Genomic DNA, 19,103 nt, shown 5'->3' on the forward strand with positions numbered 1-19,103 from the left:
TAATCTGTTTTACTCAAAATCTACTGATTTAAAAGTTAATCTCATTTAAAAAATACCTTCACAACAGCATCCAGAATGGTGTTTGGCCAAATGTCTGGGTACCATGGCCTGGCCAAATGGACACATTAAATTAACCATTGCAGGGACTCTCCATTTCTCCAATTCAGTCTCCTGTTGAAATGTTCATGTTCTTTGAAATTGTTCTCATATCACCTTACAATCTTCCCTGTGCTATAGCTTATGAGATAAAATTTATTTTATGAATTCATGAATGCTCATGCTATTTGGAGCTCAACGAAGAGTTTCTCTCTCAAAAAGCCTCCATTCTATCATAAAAGCCTTCCATTCAAGACCATTGTTCTACCTTGAAATTCAGAGCTGGCTGATAACTCCTTATTTTGTGGCCATGTTGCCACAGGGAAAAACGATGATGAGCAAATGGTGAGGAAATGGTAGTGGCTGACAGCTAGGGTCTTTTGTAGAACTATTTAACAATCTTCAGGACACCGATGCCCACCTGTTAGTCCAGGCACAAGTCGATAGCCATGTTACACCTGTACTGGTGAGTATTAGCTCAGTGTTGACCTCAGGGAAATCAAAACTCACAGAGAATAGTCAATCACACCTCAACAATGGCATCTATGTATAAGTTGCCTTTGGATTTAAGGAACAGAGAAACCATATTAATTGGCTTAAACACCAGAGCATTTCACTGTTGGGCTGGTTGCTTCAGTGGACATGTTTCTTCCATCTCTGGCTCTGCCATCCTTAGAGTCTTTCATGTTCCCTTATAGTCATTAAATGGCCACAGCAGTTCCAGGCATCATAACCTGATGTGACCACATCTATTGGCAGCAAAGGACCAAACCTTATGGAAAGTCTTTCTTCAGAGCACAGACTGTTTTATGTGAAGTCCTGGTCTTATAACCAGAACTTACTCACCAGCCCACTCCTTAAACAATCATTATTAGGAGAGCAGGATCCAATTATTGGGTTATATAAACCCCCCTTAATTTGGAGAAAAGGATTAACTTTTCCTGAGTCCTGTAAGGAAAAAGTGAATTCTTGCACAAAATTGGGGTCCTTTTAGCAAGGAAGGAGGCAGAATAACAAGCAAAGCATGGTGATCTTTTTTCCTGATTAGTTTTTATACATGATTAGAGTATATTTTCAAAATTCTGGAATGACATTTGAACACTGCTTTCTACCATGCATTTCCCTCTCAGGTATTGGTTGATTGATCTGCTGTCTCCCTCTCTGGCCTCAGCATCTGGATTCCTCACTGCTCCTGCATGCACCCTGGCCCTTAACAACATGCAGATCTTTAGACTCAGGTCTTGCTATCCTGCCCTTACTTCAGTGGGAGTAGATGCCTCTCTTTCATCTCTCAGGGCATTTTGCACATAATTCTGTAAAAACGGTAGTAACAGGAGCTAACCACGTTTGCCAGCTTCTTTGATTCAGGCTCTGTTCCAAAGGCCTCACATCTACCCGTTTGCTCAGTCCTTATGACAACCATCTCCTGTTGGTGCTCTTGTCACCCCCATTTCACAGATGAGCAAACTGAGGCATGAAGTAGCATACCAGTGCCCCTCTGTTAGACTTGGATGCTTTTCCTTCTTGCTCCAAGTTTCCTGCACTCTCCTGGGGGTGCTGAGCGCTTCTCACTCACCATGCTCTATGGAACTCATGCCACTGTTGGACTGTGGTCCTGCAGCCATGGTGAGAGCTAGGAAAGTAGGTCTGGGTGTTTCTCTGTCCTCCAGCTCCTCTTGGGTAAGGCAAGGTGCTTTTCAGCTTTGCGTTCATGCCTGACACACACTAGGTACTTCTTTGTTCAACTTACTTGTTAGTTGAACAAGTAAGTCAGTGAGTCAGAGAACAGAGTTTGTGCCCATCCAAAGGAATTTAAATCAGGATCTTGAAGAGATATCTGCTCCCATGTTCGTTGTGGCATTATCCACAATAGCCAAGATGTGGAAACAACCTTGTCCATAATAGAAGATGGATAAAATGTCCATAAATAGAAGAATGGATAAAGACAAACAAAGCGTCCATCAGTAGATGAATGAATAAAGAAGATGTGGTATATATGTACAATACAATGTTATTCAGGCGTGACAAAGAAAGAAATCCTACCATTTGCAACAACATGGGTGGAAAGATAAATACTGAATGAAATCAGTGAAATAAATGAGACAGGAAAGAGAAATACTGAATGAAATCACTCATGTGGAATCTAAAATAGTCAAACTCACTGAAACAGAGTAGAACGACAGTTGCCAGGGGCTAGGGAGAGGAAGAAAAGGGGAAATATTAGTCAGAGGGTGGACAGTTTCTATTATGCAAGATGAAAAAGTCCTAGAGATCTGCTGTACAGCATAGAGCCTGTAGCTAATAATACTGTATTGTGGACTTCCCTGGTGGCACAGTGGGTAAGAATCCACCTGCCAATGCAGGGGACATGGGTTCGAGCCCTGGTCCGGGAAGATCCCACACGCCGCGGAACAACAAAGCCCATGTACCACAACAACTGAGTCTGTGCTCTAGAGCTCAGAGGCCACAACTACTGAAGTCCGCGTACCTAGAGCCCGTACTCCGCAACAAGAGAAGCGCACCACAATGAAGGGTAGCCCCCGCCTTGCTGCAACTAGAGAAAGCCCGCGCTCAGCAATGAAGACCCAACACAGCCAAAAATAAATAAATAAATTTATATAAAAAAATACTGTATTCTGTACTTAATATTTGGTAAAAGGGTAGATCTTATATTGTGTTCTCACCACACACACAAAATCATAATCATAATAGAGTGGGGAGAAACTTTGGGAGGTGATAAATATGTTTATAGCCTTGATGGTGGTGATGGTTTCACAGGTATACACTTACCCTTAATAAAGTGGTTAAAAATATAACAGTCAATTGTTATTGTACTGTCTGCAGACTGCCTCCATGTGACGGCTTGAAAGTGCATGGGATTTGCAGTCTGATGGCCAGGTTATGCTCTTAATTCTCTATTTACCAGCTCCAGTGGTATTCTCCAACGTACTCCCCTCTCTGTCAACAAAACACTCACGTGGCTGCTGACAGAGTTACAGGGAACATCCACTGAGTAGCAGTTGAATTTCCTCCCATTCTCTACCCCAGTGGCCACGGAGGAGAGGCTGACATCTCTGGCTACAACCAGTCTCAGCTTTGAGAACTTCAGTTTGGAAAATCCAGTGATGTGAGTAATCGTTAGTCTCTGCCTTTGTCTGTGATGCAAGCCTGTTCACTCCATAGTGAGACCACATCCTTCCTGCTGGGCTGTGACTGCTATAAAATTCGTCCAGTTTCCTCTCCGGCTGTTCCTGAGGCTGGCGTCTGGGTGAGTCCAGCTCTGTGGAGCGGGATGGCTGAAATGGTCTTGGGAAGAATGGGGAGATTGTGTCAAGGGCCAGAACCTGACTAGAGATTTCTTTTGCCAGCCTTCAGGTCTGTCCTTCAACAATGCTTCTGGAATGTTCTTTTATGTTTATCAGTATTTGGGTGCTATGTGTGCGAGTGCGAGTGTGTGTGGGGGGACGGGGGGTGAGGACAGGAGCAGAAACCACTGCTTACACCCATGACTCCAGCAGATTTGCCAAGCATTCCCCCAGGGAGAGGATAGATGGGATGCATAAAAGCAAATGAGTATTTTAGAAACCAAGGGACAGAGAAGGTAAAGGTCAGGGTGGGGTGCACTAGGGTTAGGGATAGGGGAGCACAGAGGAAAGGCAGAGTCCTGATGTGGATGGAAAGATCAATGGAATGGGACCTGGGAGGGTCTGCAGAGCTGGTGGATCTGTCTGGAGTGCCCCCTCCCCTCCTGCCACCTGCCAGATGCATAGGGAATGGATTTGGCGTGGGGTGCACGCGGCCAGGAGTGGAGAGGCAAGAATGAAGATAGAAAGAGAGATGAACGTGTCTGAGATGTCTTGAACATTAAACCGTGTTCTTTATAAATTCCATTTTGGAGAGTTCCAAAGCTTCGCAGGGCCCCTCCCTTCCTTTAACATCATTTATGTCTTTGGGCTAATGTTGTGCTTTTCCAAATTCAGTAATATGAAGGGATCAATTCCAAACAAAGCCAATGTGTTCATCCATCTAAAATCTAGGAGATGTGTATGATCAAAAGATATAGCAGCTTATTTCTAGTCTTTGTGGAACTCAAACTCTAGTTAGGAAACTGAGTTGTTGAACACTATAATGAAAGACTCTGTGTGATAAAACCTGGGAAAAAGTCTTTGCCTTTTAACCATTTATTTTTATCATCTTCGATAATTTCTCCTCCTATCTGATTGAAATACCTACTTAAGTGGTGGAAGAAATGGTCTCACACTTTTTAAGCTGAGAAAAATGCAACGTTAGGGGCATGACTCAGAAATCAATGACCCTGGTCCAAATCCTGGCTTTGTCCCTCCTGGGCAGGTCACTTAGCCTAAGACTCAGTCTCTACTTCCACACCATGGGACTAGGAATATAATCTTTGGGCTTTGTGCATCAGTGCAGCCCCTAGCCCATGAGAAGCTCTCAATAAATGTGAGTTCTAATAATTATTATAATCGTGATTTTTGCAAAGAGACATTAAAGAAATATATGTGTTTATTATTCTCCCTTATCACCCCAAGTTCCATCTCATTTCAGTTTTTATCAATCAGTGGACTGATAAAAGGGCTATTGCAGACCATCCTCTCCTCTACATGCTTTTATGTTCTCTCTCCTTTTCTGTCTCTAGACATATGCTCCCTGTTATCGCCATAGTTACTCACTCCTGGCATCCTTCTTCTTTTGTCCCTTACTCATCTTTCCTTGGTTCAAAACAGAAACAAGAAACCAGTCTTTCAGTTGGAAGGACTGTAAAAAACATATTTTCCACTCTGTCATTTTATAGAAGAGGAAACTGAAGTTGAAGAATAGTGAAGAATTTGTCCAAGGTCACACATAGCCAGTGATCAGTGGGGCCAAAGTTCTCTTGGTGATACATCAAGGTGGCATCAGGAACTGGTTTAAGATACACATTGCAATGTTAATGTGACTGTGTTTGTGGGTTTAATTGTTTCTCTCCACAGGGGCACCTTTTTTTCCATGGCTCAGGACACACTCCTGGGTCAAGTCAATAGGAAAACTCTCTGGTAAGTATTTGACTCACTTTTCAAAACTAAAGATGGCAACTTGTTAGAGTCTGGTGATTTTTTTTTTCCTTTCAATCTTCTGGGTTTTTGATAGTTTAGTTCTCTCTGAGGGTAGACTTCTTAAAAGACTTCTTATCCATATGCTGTCTTCACCACCCGATTTCCCAGTGTGGACCTATGCCCAAGGACTCTGACCAGGGCTGCAGATGAGCATGGCAAGCGTCCGCTGCAAGCTGGCTCGTTACCTGGAGGATCTGGAAGACGTAGACTTTAAGAAATTCAAGATGCACTTAGAAGACTATCCTAGTCAGAAGGGCTGCACGTCACTTCCTCGGGGTCAGACAGAGAAAGCAGATCACGTGGATATAGCCACTTTGATGATTGATTTCAATGGAGAGGAGAAAGCATGGGCCATGGCCAAGTGGATTTTTGCTGCAATCAACAGGAGAGACCTTTACGAGAAAGCTAAGAGGGATGAGCCAGAATGGGGTGAGTGGAAGGAAGACAGTGTATTTTTTTAAGTTGTGATAAAATACACATAATATAAAACTTACTGTCAACCATTTTAAAGTGTATGATTCATTGGTTAAGCACATTCACACTTTTGTGCAATCAATCTCCAGAAATCTTTTCATCTTGCAAAACTCTGTATCCATTAAACAACGATTCCTCATTCTACCCTCCCCTCAGCCCCTGGCAACCTCCTTCTGTCTCTATGAATTTGGCTATTCCAGTACCTTTTATAAGTGGAATCATACAGTATTTGTCTTTTTGTGTCTGGCTTATTTCACTCAGCATAAACATCCTCAAGCTTCACCCGTGTTGTCACGTATGGCAGGATTTCGTTCCTTTTTAAGGTGGAATGATGTTTTGTGGTATGTATATACCAGAGTTTGTTCATCCACTCATCCGTCAGTGGACTTTCTGGTTGCTTCTAGCTTTTGATTATTGTGAATAATGTTGCTATGAACATGGCTGTACAAATCTCTTTGAGACCTTGATTTCAATTCTTTTGGGTATATGCCCAGAAGTGGAATTACTGGATTATATTACATTATATTACATTTACATTACATTACAATTACTGGTAATTCTAGTTTAATTTTTTGAGGAATGTTTTTCATAATGGCCGCATCATTTTACACTCCCACTAACAGTGTACAATTGTTCCAGTTTCTCCACATTCTTACCAACACTTATTTTATATATATATTTATATTTTTTTGATAGTAGCAGTCCTAATGGGTGTGAGATGGTATCTCATTGTGGTTTCGATTTGCATTTCCCTATTGACGAGTGACATGAGCACCTTCTCATGTGCTTGTTAGTCATTTGTTTATCTTTGGAGAAATGCCTGTTCAAGTCCCTTTCCCATGTTTTAATTGGGTTGTTTGTCTTTTTTGTTGTTGACTTGTAGGAGTTCTTTATATATCCTGGATATTAACCTCTCATCAGATATATGATTTGCAAATGTTTTCTCCCATTCTATGGGTTGCCTTTTCACTTTGTTGATGGTATCCTTTGACGAATCAAAGTTAGTATGTTTGTTTATTTGTTTTGTTTGTTTGTTTAAATTTATTTTATTTTTTGGCTGTGTTGGGTCTTCGTTGCAGTGCGCGGGCTTCTCACTGCGGTGGCTTCTCTTGTTGTGGAGCATAGGGTCTAGGTGCATGGGCTTCAGTAGCTGTAGCAGTTGGGCTCAGTAGTTGTGGCTCATGGGTTCTAGAGCAGAGGCTCAGTACTTGTGGTGCATGGGCTTAGTTGCTCTGCGGCATGTGGGATCTTCCTGGACCAGGACTCGAACCCGCGACCCCAGCATTGGCAGGTGGATTCTTAACCACTGTGCCACCAGGGAAGCCCAGTATGCTTGTTTTTTAATCACTTGTTTTATTATCTTGGCTTCATCTTCTTTTTTCTTCTCATGATAGTGCTATGAGAAGATGGAGGAAAGCAGTTTACTTTTTTCTAACTCCTTTAAAAACCTAAGTCAGGGCTCATATACCGCTAGGAATCTTCTCTGATTAGTTACACTTTATCCAAATCTCTCCTGTGCCTGAAACTTCCTCCAGGTCTCCATCTAGCTCCTCATGTGTCTGCCTGCATAGTCAACAAACTTGAATCTCTGCTTCCCATGGCTCAGGGGGCAATCATCTCTCACCTTATAGAACTATGTAATTTCTAGGGAAAAGCTTTTCCTATGGGCATTACTTTGGGTGTTGGAATGATCAAAGAAATACTCTTCATCCTTGTGGACATGCTGAGGGTGAGGTTCTTCCTTCTGGCTCTGGTTCTGAGCAAGGGAAGGGTACAGGGATGGGCTCAGAGGAATCTAGAAAATCACAGGATGATGATGTTGAGCTAGCGGAAAGGGGGAATAAAAATGAATCAGCGTTTCTGAAATGGTCAGACAAAAATGGTGGTGTGTATGTAGTATATTCATGCTAGTTTTATATATTTAAACTTCTGTTTTCTAGTGAATGTTTACCCTGTGTTTTCTTCCAACCTGGTACTGTCCATATTGGCGTGTCTAAAGTCAATTAAAATGTATTTCTACTGGCAAAAAAAAAAAAAAAAGAATCATCAGGTCAGAAGCACAGTGAACTGGGGAAGCAATATGGGTCTAATGAGGGAGATAAAAATAATATGGGGGCATGAGAGCAAGGGCATACACCAGTGGGATGTTATAAACAAATTGCGTATAATAACACAGTTATAAATGTGTCAGTACTTACATACTCAGTAACCTTTTTAAAGTATAATAATCATAGTGGCAGAAGCAGTTCACTAAGCAGTTTTTGTGGATTTTATTCATTCTTCACAAGAACCCCAGGAAGCCTGTGCTTTTTCAAATGAACTTTCAGTTTTATTATACTGAGTGAAATAAACCAGCCACAGCCCCTGGTGGTTGCCAGGGGCTGCAGGGAATAGGGAATGGAGAATTGCTGTTTAATGGGTATAGAGTTTCATTTTTACAAGATGAAAAATAATTCTGGAGTTTGGTTGCACAACCATGTGAAGTGAGCCTGGAAAAGGTTTTGGTTGCCCACGACTCTTCTAATCAGAGCGAAGACTGGGATTCAATGCCAAGTGTGTCTTTGGTGGAAGCCTGGCCCTTAACCACTGTGCCATTTGGCTTCTACATCTGGGTTTTGGGGTGGAAGAATTATAACTAGGGTTAGAAGTTTTTTGTTTTTATGGGGGGGGGTGCTGGCTAGGGTTAGGTTTTAGGTAAGAATTAAATTTTAGTCTTGGTTGGAGTTAATGTTTCGATTTTGTTTTGTGGTTTTGTGTGTGTTGTTTGAACAGCATTGCCATTCAGAATAAGTAGACACCTATCAGGAATCCTTTATGTAGCTCTTCGGTTCCTGCCCACCTAAAGTTTTCTGTCCCATGTGTTTCCCTTGGTGCCTAGCTCTTATTCTACTGTGTCTAATTTCTCCTGTGAGATGCTTCTTTGGGATGTGTTATTCAGCGATTGTTTAGATCTGTGATTCTCAACTGTGGATGCATGTTGGAGCTTTTAAAATATAATGGTGCCTGGGCTCCACCTCAGAGAATTGACAAAGGATCACCGGGGGTGGAGTCCTGGAATCAGTGTTTTTAAAGCTTTCTAGGTGAATCTAAAGTCAGCCAGGATTCTGAATACTGCAACAGAGAAATAGACATAAGCCAGATTGGTTATTCTTACTCTTGAAGACTCAGGATATGGGTAAGATGAATTTCAGGTGTTTGGGGTCAAGGAAGGATGATATTGCTGGCATTTAGCCATCTTGGGGATATTGGAAAGTGTGTGGGATGGGCTCAAAACCAGAGCACCAGGGAGGGAGTCTGCCAAAGACAAATGAGGATAAGAAACCTTGATGCCTCACATGTTTACTGTTTGATTTCCAGGCTTGGGAGACAGATTCCAAGACTGGATACAGTGTGGACATAAATCTGGGTGGTATCCATTGCTTTGAAATTAGGAGTACAGGGATGCCCCCAACTGGACATTCAACTGAGCTGTATTCTGGTTTGGGAGATGTTCAGGGCAGGTGCCTTTGACCTGTGCCATGTGTTAGATATTGGATCTCAATGACATCACCTTAATCAGGAGTCCTGGGTTTTGACACTTTGAATTTTTCTTCCTTTTACTCTCAGACAATGCAAATGTTTCTGTGATAAGCCAGGAGGAAAGCCTTGAAGAGGAGTGGATGGGTTTACTGGGGTACCTTTCCAGAATCTCTATTTGTAAAAAAAAGAAAGGTAAGCAATGGGGGTGACACTTCTAGTTGGGTTTGGAGACCTGGTTCTGTAGGTACTTGAAGCTAGGAAGGTGGATAACTTGGTGATCCTAACATGTGCCTGCCCCTTGGGGGTGAAAAGGCCTGTCTCAGGAAATCCACTTCAGCTTAAGGAATAGATTCATGTTTGCATGGCTCCTTGGAGTCCCAGAACCAAGGGGAGGCAATTGAGTGTTTCAGGTTTTATCAGGCATGAGCTGCAGACTACCTAAAGGAGTAAGATTGAATAAAAAGGATCTCCTGGCCGGGGCCAGTTCATATGACGCTTTGCTGTTCTTTTGTTTCACCGTGTCTAGGAAGATTTTGACACCCTAGATTTTCTGGGGCTGTTCATACCCAGGCAGTGGAGAGAAACTGCAACTCCCATTCCTCAATTCCAGTTACCATTCCTTATAGACCACCGGCCCCCGTTGATAGCTCATCTCTGGTGGATGTGCTCAGGCTTCTTCCAAAATCTAACTTTCTGTCTCTGCCACAGATTACTGTAAGAAGTACAGAAAATATGTGAGAAGCAGATTCCAGTGTATCAAAGACAGGAATGCCCGTCTGGGTGAGAGCGTGAACCTCAACAAACGCTTCACCAGGCTACGTCTCATCAAGGAGCACCGGAGCCAGCAGGAGAGAGAACATGAGCTCCTGGCCATTGGTAGGACCTCAGCCAAGATGCAGGATGGCCCCGTGAGTTCCGTGAACTTGGAATTGCTTTTTGATCCTGAGGACCAACACTCTGAGCCTGTGCACACGGTGGTATTCCAGGGAGCAGCGGGCATTGGGAAAACAATACTGGCCAGGAAGATCATGCTGGACTGGGCGTCAGAGGAACTTTACCAGGACAAATTTGACTATTTGTTTTACATTCACTGTCGGGAGGTGAGCCTTGGAATGCAGAGGAGCCTGGGGGACCTGATCGCCAGCTGCTGCCCTGGCCCAAACCCACCCATAGGCAAGATTGTGAGCAAACCTTCCAGGATCCTCTTCCTTATGGATGGTTTTGATGAGCTTCAAGGTGCCTTTGATGAGCGCACAGAAGCACTCTGCACGAACTGGCAGAAGGTAGAGCGGGGAGACATTCTCCTGAGCAGTCTCATCAGAAAAAGACTGCTTCCCGAGGCCTCTCTGCTCATCACCACAAGACCTGTGGCCCTGGAGAAACTTCAGCACTTGCTGGGCCGGGCTCGTCATGTGGAGATCCTGGGTTTCTCAGAGGTCAAAAAGAAGGAATATTTCTTTAAGTATTTCTCAGATGAGCAGCAAGCCAGGGAAGCCTTCAGGCTGATTCAGGAGAATGAGATCCTCTTCACCATGTGCTTTATTCCCCTGGTCTGCTGGATCGTGTGCACGGGGCTGAAACAGCAGATGGACAGTGGCAAGAGTCTTGCTCGGACATCCAAGACCACCACTGCAGTGTATATCTTCTTCCTCTCCAGTTTGTTGCAGTCCCAAGGAGGGAGCCAGGAGCACCACAACTCTGCCACCCTCTGGGGTCTCTGTTCATTGGCTGCAGATGGAATCTGGAACCAGAAAATCCTGTTTGAGGAGTGTGATCTCAGGAATCATGGCCTGCAGAAGGCAGATGTGTCTGCTTTCTTGAGGATGAACCTATTCCAAAAGGAAGTGGACTGTGAGAAATTCTACAGCTTCATCCACATGACCTTCCAGGAGTTCTTTGCTGCCATGTACTATCTGCTGGAAGAGGAGAATCAGGGGGAGACGAGGAACATGCAGCAGAGTAGTTTGAAGCTTCCCAACCGAGATGTGACGGTCCTTCTCGAAAACTACGGCAAGTTTGAAAAAGGGTATCTGATTTTTGTTGTCCGTTTTCTCTTTGGCCTTATAAACCAGGAGAGAACCTCCTACTTGGAGAAAAAACTGAGTTGCAAGATCTCTCAGAAAATCAGGCTGGAGTTGCTAAAATGGATTGAAGCAAAAGCCAAGGCCAAGATGTTACAGATTGAGCCCAGCCAGCTGGAATTGTTCTACTGTTTGTATGAGATGCAGGAGGAGGACTTTGTGCAAAGGGCCATGGGCTATTTCCCCAAAATTGAGATCAAGCTCTCCACGAGAATGGACCATGTGGTTTCTTCTTTTTGTATTGAGAACTGTCACCACATGGAATCACTTTCCCTGAGATTGCTCCATAACTCATCCAAGGAGGAGGAAGAGGAAGAGGAGGAGGAGAAAGAGGAGGAAGTTCAACACTCTGATGTGAACGATTGTGTCCTCTCTGATCCTCATGTTGCATATTCTCAGCGGTAAGGAGATTCTGCTTCAAGCAGGTGGTAGTTAGTATATGTCTTCTATTTTCTAGCCACCTATCTCTTGGCTCTTGCTCTCTCTCCTTCCTTCTCAACTGTCTTGTAAATGCAGTTGCCACAGCTACATAATAATGCCACCACTGCTCATTTCTACCAGACCCCTTCATTGGCAGACATTGACTAGTAGAGAAAGGGTAGGTGGACAAACGCCATGAGAAAAAAGCCAATGAGACAAAAAGCAAATGTTTGGTGGATGCCAATTTAGCACAAGGCATTCTGTGGGGGAAAGAATGGAATAAAAATGTAAACTCAAATTGCTTGTAATGTACTTGGGGCTTTAGTGCATAATACCCTATCAGTACCTAAGGGGCAAAACAACCCCTTTGACTCTGCCCAGGAGCGCAGAGGACAGAGGGCCCTCAGTGTTGGATGCCTGGGGGAGGTTTCTTGGAGGAGTGAAGTTTGAGCCTGCCGTGAAGGATTGATAGGATGTGCGTGAGTGGAAGAGAAGGTAAAGGGATTTGTGCAATGGGTTCTTGTATGAAGAAAGCATGAATATGGTCTGAGGAAGAGTACTTATGTTGGAGAAAATGGGGAGGGACATGGCTTCACTGAAACAACCAATGAGGGGAAATCGAGGGAAATAGGGCTGGAAGGGAGAGAGTGCTCCAAGGCTCCCACCTTGTGTTTGCAGCCAGGCATTTATCAACAGCACCCCCTTCAGGCTCTGTTCACCCCCTTGCTAGGGGGTTGGACGCCAGTTGCTGTGTGTGTACAGTGATGGGATTGAGTTACTTGACTTCTAAGTCCTTGCACAGAAACTGCCACAGCTACAGTGGCTGTGGGGAGGTGGCTGCTCTGTGAATGCTTGGGTTTAACCGCTATAGAAGACACCTGACATAGGACAAAATTAACGAGAAAGAGAGCTGACCCTTTCACTGGCAGCAATACATTTTCGGCTCCCTCTCTTTGCCTCAGCACCACTACCAGGATGACTTTTCTATTTACTGTCGGGTCATCAAGGACCACCCGCTGGGGCTTCAGTGGTGGCTAAGACCAAGGTCCTGCTCACAGTGACTTACAGTTGGGTTGTGGGGACAGGCAGGAAACAAGGGCAGTTGGTAGAGAGGATGAGCTTCGGCAAGAATACTGGTGGATTGCACCTGGAGCACGTGGGTGGAGCCCTTGAACAGCCGGACCCTGAATGATGGGGCATGAGAGAGCCGTGGATGTGCAAAGGGCAGCCCAGATTGAGGGAATAGTGGGTTCAAAGGGTGGGACGTGGGAAAGCAGGGTACATTTTGACAATGGCAAAGAGTTCAGAATAGCTAGAGAGAAGATGGGAGAGGGAGAGAAAGAGAGAGGGGGACTAAGAGGAGAAGATCTGCTCTCTAGGGCTCTAAAATTGAAGCTGAGTAAACAAGACATCTGACAGAGATCACACAGCTGTGAGCAAGGCTGGCGGAGACTCAGACTAAAACTCCTGATGACAAGCCTGATGCCCATCTTGCTAGATGACAGCTGCCTTCTTCTGAGGGCAGGAGCTTGCTTTGCGTGTTCTAGAGCCTTCGAAGGGCCAGCAGCGTGGGCATCCACCTGGTGCCTGTTAGAAGTGCAGGACTGCAGGCCTGATCCTAGATCCATGGAGTCAGAATCTGCATTTTAACAAGAGCTGAACTTTGAAATCACCTGGAAGTCTTTTTTTTTTTTTTAACATTTTTATTGGAGTATAATTGCTGTACAATGGTGTGTTCGTTTCTGCTTTAGCCACTGTGGAGAACAGTATGGAGGTTCCTTCAAAAACCACGAATAGAACTACCATATGACCCAGCTATCCCACTACTGGGCATATACCCTGAGAAAACCATAATTCAAAAAGAGTCATAGGGGCTTCCCTGGTGGCGCAGTGGTTGGGAGTCCGCCTGCCGATGCAGGGGACGCGGGTTCGTGCCCCGGTCTGGGAGGATCCCACATGCCACGGAGCGGCTGCGCCCGTGAGCCATGGCCGCTGGGCCTGCGCGTCCGGAGCCTGTGCCCCGCGATGGGGGAGGCCACAACAGTGAGAGGCCCGCGTACCGCAAAAAAAAAAAAAAAAAATAGAGTCATATACCAAAATGTTCATCGCAGCTCTATTTACAATAGCCAGGAGATGGAAGCAACCTAAGTGTCCATCATCGGATGAATGGATAAAGAAGATGTGGCACAGTTATACAATGGAATATTACTCGGCCATAAAAAGAAACGAAACTGAGTTACTTGCAGTGAGGTGGATGGACCTAGAGTCTGTCATACAGAGTGAAGTAAGTCAGAAAGAGAGAGACAAATACTGTATGCTAACACATATATATGGAATCTAAGAAAAAAAAATGTCATGAAGCACCTGGAAGTCTTAAAAATATCAATATGCTTGGTCCCACCTCAGAGATTCTGACTTTATTCCTATGCCCTGGCCTAGGGATTTTCGAGAGCACTGCTGCTGCTATTGTGCAGAACTGGTGAGAACTGGTCTCTGGGTCACTTAGCAGAGTGTCCAGGGCCATGGGCAGGACAGCCGACTGTTGAGGGAGGAGAAGGATGCCTGAGGGAAGGGCCAGAGGGTATTCACAGTCAGCCAAAGTCACAGGCTCTTTCTTAATTGTTTTTTCCTTTTAATTTTATTATTATTTTTTTTTATTGAGGTATAGTTGATGTACAATATTATATAAGTTTCAGGTGTATAGCATAGTGATTCACAATTTTTAAAGGTTACATTCCATTTATAGTTATTATAAAATATTGGCTATATTCCTTGTGTTGTACAATGTATTCTTATAGTGTATTTATTTTCCACATAGTAGTTTGTACCTCTTAATCCCCTACCCCTATCTTGTTCTTCCCCGTTCCTTCTCCCCACTGGTAACCACTAGTTTGTTCTTTATATCCGTGAGTTTGTTTCTTTTCCATTGTACTCACTCATTTGTTTTATTTTTTAGATTCCACATATAAGTGATATCATATAGTATTTCTCTTTCACTTATTTCACTTAGCATAATACCCTCTAAGTTCATCCATGTTGTTACAACAAAATTTCATTTTTAAATTTAATTTAGTTTTTAATTTTTATTTCTTTAATTGAAGTATAGTTAATTTATAGTGTCATGTTAGTTTCAGGTGTACAGCACCGTGATTCAGATACATATATATGTATGTATATATATATATATATATATATATATATATATATATATATATATTCTTTTTCAGGTTCTTTTCCCTTATAGGTTATTACAAAATATTGAATATAATTCCCCGTGCTATACAGTAGGTCCTTGTTGGTTATCTATTTTATCTATAGTAGTGTGTATATGTTAATCCCAACCTCCTAATTTATTCCTCCCCCCCCACTTTGGTAGCCATAACTTTGTTTTCTATGTCTGTGAGTCTCTTTCTGTTTTGTAAATAAGTTTATTTGTATTATTTTTTAGATTCCACATATAAGTGATATTATATAGCATTTGTCTTTCACTTATTTCACTTAGCGTAATACCCTCAAGTCCATCCATGTTGTTGCAAATGAGAAAATTTCATTATTTGTTATGGCTGAGTAGTATTCCATTGTGTGGTGTGTGTGTGTGTGTGTGTGTGTGTGTGTGTGTGTGTGTGTATACATCCCATCTTCTTTATCCAGTCATCATAGGCTCTTTGAATCATAGGTGTGTAGAACAGTCTTACCAAGTCTCCTCTGGCCTTTTTCTTTTTCTTTTTTTTTTTTTTTTTTGCAGTACGCGGGCCTCTCACTGTTGTGGCCTCTCCCACCGCGGAGCACAGGCTCTGGACACGCAGGCTCAGCGGCCATGGCTCACGGGCCCAGCCGCTCCGCGGCATGTGGGATCTTCCCGGACCAGGGCACGAACCCGTGTCCCCTGCATCGGCAGGCGGACTCTCAACCACTGCGCCACCAGGGAAGCCCTCCTCTGACCTTTTTCATTCCTCAGCGCACAATCTTTGGTTCTGTGACTCATTTCTTAATTCCCAGGAGGCCTTTGAACTGGTGTCAGCCACTCCTGGCCCCTTGCTTCAGTTTGCTATTCTTAGAGATTGACTTTGTTTTCTGACCTTCCTTCCTTCCAATTTCTAGATTGGTGAACTATCTCACTTCCAGCATTTGCAGGGGCATCTTCTCAGTCCTGAGCGATAACTGGAACCTCACTGAATTGAACCTCAGTGGCAATACCCTGGGGGACCCAGGGATGAAGGTATTATGTGAAACACTCCAGCAACCTGGATGTAACATTCGCAGATTGTGGTAAGAACACGTGTGTGTGTGTGTGTGTGTGTGTGTGTGTGTGAGAGAGAGAGAGAGAGGGAGAGAGAGAGAGAGAGAGAGAGAGAGAGAGAGGGAGAGAGAGAGAGAAAGGGAGAAGAAGGACCAGATTAGTGATTAGTTTTCTAAGGTTGTCATAACAAAGTACAACAGACTGGGAGCCTTGAACAACAGAAATTAATTTTCTCACAGTCCTGGGGGCTAGAAGTCCAAGATGAAGTTGTCAGAAGGGTTGGCTTCTTCTGCATGTTCTTTCCTTGGCTTGTGATTGGCTGTCCTCTCCTTGTGTCTTCACATGGTCCCTGTGTGTGTCTGATTTCTTCTTCTTACAAGAACACGTCATGTTGGATTAGGGCCTACCCTAATGACCTATTTTAACTTAATGACTTTTTAAACCCTGTCTCCAAATATAGTCACATTCTGAGGTCCTAAGTGTTGAGACTTCAACATGAAATATTTGGGGGGGACACAATTCAGCCCATAGCAAATGGGAAGGCAAAATTGATTGGAGGACAGTTGTTTGGGAAGTTGAAGATGGGGAAGAATAAAAGGGAACTGAAATTAAGTCATTTGTTGGTTGTTATGAAAGGACGTGACTTTCAGTATCTTCCATTTCTTCATCAGCCGTGCTTACTGATGAGATTTGAAGAGTTTCATCAAATACAGCAATGGCTACCTGGGCTGGAACCCACCAAAATAGTTTGCATAGGTTAAATTGTCACAGGGAATCTCTTGTAGATTTATTAATAAAATGCTTGCTGTGAGCCCACACTGTGAATCAGACTCGCATGCCCTGAGTTGAGCACACAGTCGCATTGGCCACCCCTCCAGCCGTCTTCCATCACACATCTGTATTTTTGATGAGCCACACAGCCAGTGTTAAAGTCCACCACTCCAGGAGATTTTCATTCCTTCCTCTCTTGTTCATCATAACCACTCCATCACCAGTCTTATTTTACCTATTACACAAACCATCGTCCACTTTTCCTCATCCTCACGCTGTTACTGACTAGAGTCCTTAGACACCTTAATCAACAGAAAGTAACTAGAGGCCAGATATGAATCCAGGCAAGGCTTTATTGGGGCTCGTGCTACAGCACAAGGGAGCAAAAACAAGTAACAGGTGCCCTTAAATGCGGTGAGGGTAGGGGCCAGAGGTGTGGCTTAGGTGGCCTGCCACCCCCTTGGTGGTGCTGTGTTCAGGGACCATGCGCAGTACCCTGCTTTTGCTCCCGGCACCTCAGAAATGGCAGTTGGGTTTTGACTTTTTTGTATCTTATTGTTCATAATTTGCCCCAACCGCACACATGAATGCAGTTATGTTTAGTCCCTTAGAGTTTCTTTGCATTCTGTTGCTTGAGCAGATATTTGTCCAGGTGCAAGTACTGCAGTAAAGAGTCCCAGGTCCCAGCCTATCTCAACTCCACCAGCCCAGGTCCAACAACCACCATGATTTGCCTGGATAGTGCAATAGACTCTAAGACCATAAACCTCTCATGACAGGATTCACGTTTGTTCTGCAATTGTCTCTATAACGTCTGGAGACATTGTTCTTACCATGTGTTCATGCCCCAAACTACATATTGAGTGAATGTTGGCTGTTTGGTCTCCCTGCATCTACTTTTGCCACTCACCAATCATTCTCTGTACAAAAGACAGAGTGTTATTTAGAAAAGTATACTTTGATCATGGCTTAAGTGCTTTATCTTTGCTCTTTTGACAAATCATAAATTGTTCTTCTTGCCTTCAAGGCTCTGGCTAGTTTTGACATTTAACCTTCCTCTCCACCATCATCCCATGCCACTCTCCCCATCGCCCCTGTGGGTGCCCCTGTGTGATTCCAGAAAGTGAGACACAAATGGGGAGACATGGGTGAGAATGAGATGTTTTGCAGATAAGATCTATTATCCATTTGCTTCTAGTTGGTGTGGAAATGGAGGCAGAAAAGATCATCCAACAAGCCCCAGGACATTTGAACTATTCGCCTGGAGATGAGCTGGAATGTTGTTCTCGCTCCTCTGATAGGGACTAATTGTTGTTGCTGGTGGTGATGGTGGTGACAGAGTGTGTGTTTGTGTGTGTAAAGCAAATCAAGAATCAGGGCTGCTTGCTCCTTCAGTTTAGCTGAAGGGCTGGGATTAAATCATCAAACAGTATAGCAGGGACAAGGTTGGCAAAGAGAAAAGGTAGATGGGTACAACCCTAGAGAGAACGGTATTCATCTGAAGGAGTTTCAGCTGTTAGGAACATGTGGTAAAGAGGTGGAACCCATAGGTTCACCATTGTTTTCATTTACAAAGCAGGAACCTGCCATTTATATACTCATATATATGCCCATTATTTATGGAGGGTGTTCACTGGCAGCTGTGGTCTCAGACTGTGAGCCAGTGAGCCCAACAGCTAACTTCCCAATATGTCTTGAGCTGTAGTCAGGAGTTCTGATAAGATGATACTTTCTTTCATAAACATTTAGTTATAACTTTCTCTTCGTAACATGAGAACACAGTGCCCCTTCCTGGTGCTAAAAACCAATCTAGACCAGAAAGCAGTGACGGAAAAGTAGCCCAAGTTCTGATGTTTTCTGTTTCTCTGCTTGGCATGAAGGTTGGGGCAGTGTTGCCTTTCCCATCAGTGCTGCTTCAACATCTCCTCGGTCTTGAGCAACAATCAGAAGCTGGTGGAACTGGATCTGAGCCACAATGCCCTGGGAGACTTTGGAATCAGACTTTTGTGTGTGGGACTGAGGCATCTATTTTGCAATCTGAAGAAGCTCTGGTGAGTCTGAACTAATTTCCCTCAAGAAGTATGAGCTGTGGCTTCAATGAGTCACGATGGTTTGGAATTTTAGTGTGAGAATGGCCTTTGCTGCTCAGAGGATTCCCTCTGTTTATCTCTGGGTGTTTGTCAATAATTAATTCAGTTAGTGTTTGTTGTAGTAAAAGCCATATACTCAGCCCTGGAGAGGAACTTAAAAAATCCAAAATGTCATGCTTGCCTTTAAGGTATTTACAACCTAGCTGAGAAAATAAAACCAATGTACTGCATTGCTATAGAAGAGTTTTTGGACTTGATGACAGGGCCTTGGTCCACACAGAATAGGAAAAATGATGCT

The 19,103-nt window shown here is 43.7% G+C and overlaps 1 protein-coding gene across 4 annotated transcripts in view; it reads left to right on the plus strand.

Annotated features, from left to right (window-relative positions):
* Positions 1-5,356: 5,356 nt before the first annotated feature.
* Positions 5,357-19,103, plus strand: part of NLRP3 (NLR family pyrin domain containing 3) — a 53,182-nt gene continuing 39,435 nt past the window's right edge. For 2 of the 4 annotated variants that reach the window (XM_060006724.1, XM_060006726.1), the window contains exons 1-5: positions 5,357-5,640; positions 9,286-9,395; positions 9,912-11,685; positions 15,806-15,973; positions 18,596-18,766. In XM_060006724.1, the coding sequence (XP_059862707.1) occupies positions 5,357-5,640; positions 9,286-9,395; positions 9,912-11,685; positions 15,806-15,973; positions 18,596-18,766 (2,507 nt within the window). The remainder of the gene's footprint in view (positions 5,641-9,285; positions 9,396-9,911; positions 11,686-15,805; positions 15,974-18,595; positions 18,767-19,103) is intronic. The other 2 variants (XM_060006725.1, XM_060006727.1) reach the window with 1 other exon arrangement.

This window comes from Delphinus delphis, chromosome 3, assembly GCF_949987515.2.
Source record: "Delphinus delphis chromosome 3, mDelDel1.2, whole genome shotgun sequence".
NCBI lineage: Eukaryota > Metazoa > Chordata > Mammalia > Artiodactyla > Delphinidae > Delphinus > Delphinus delphis.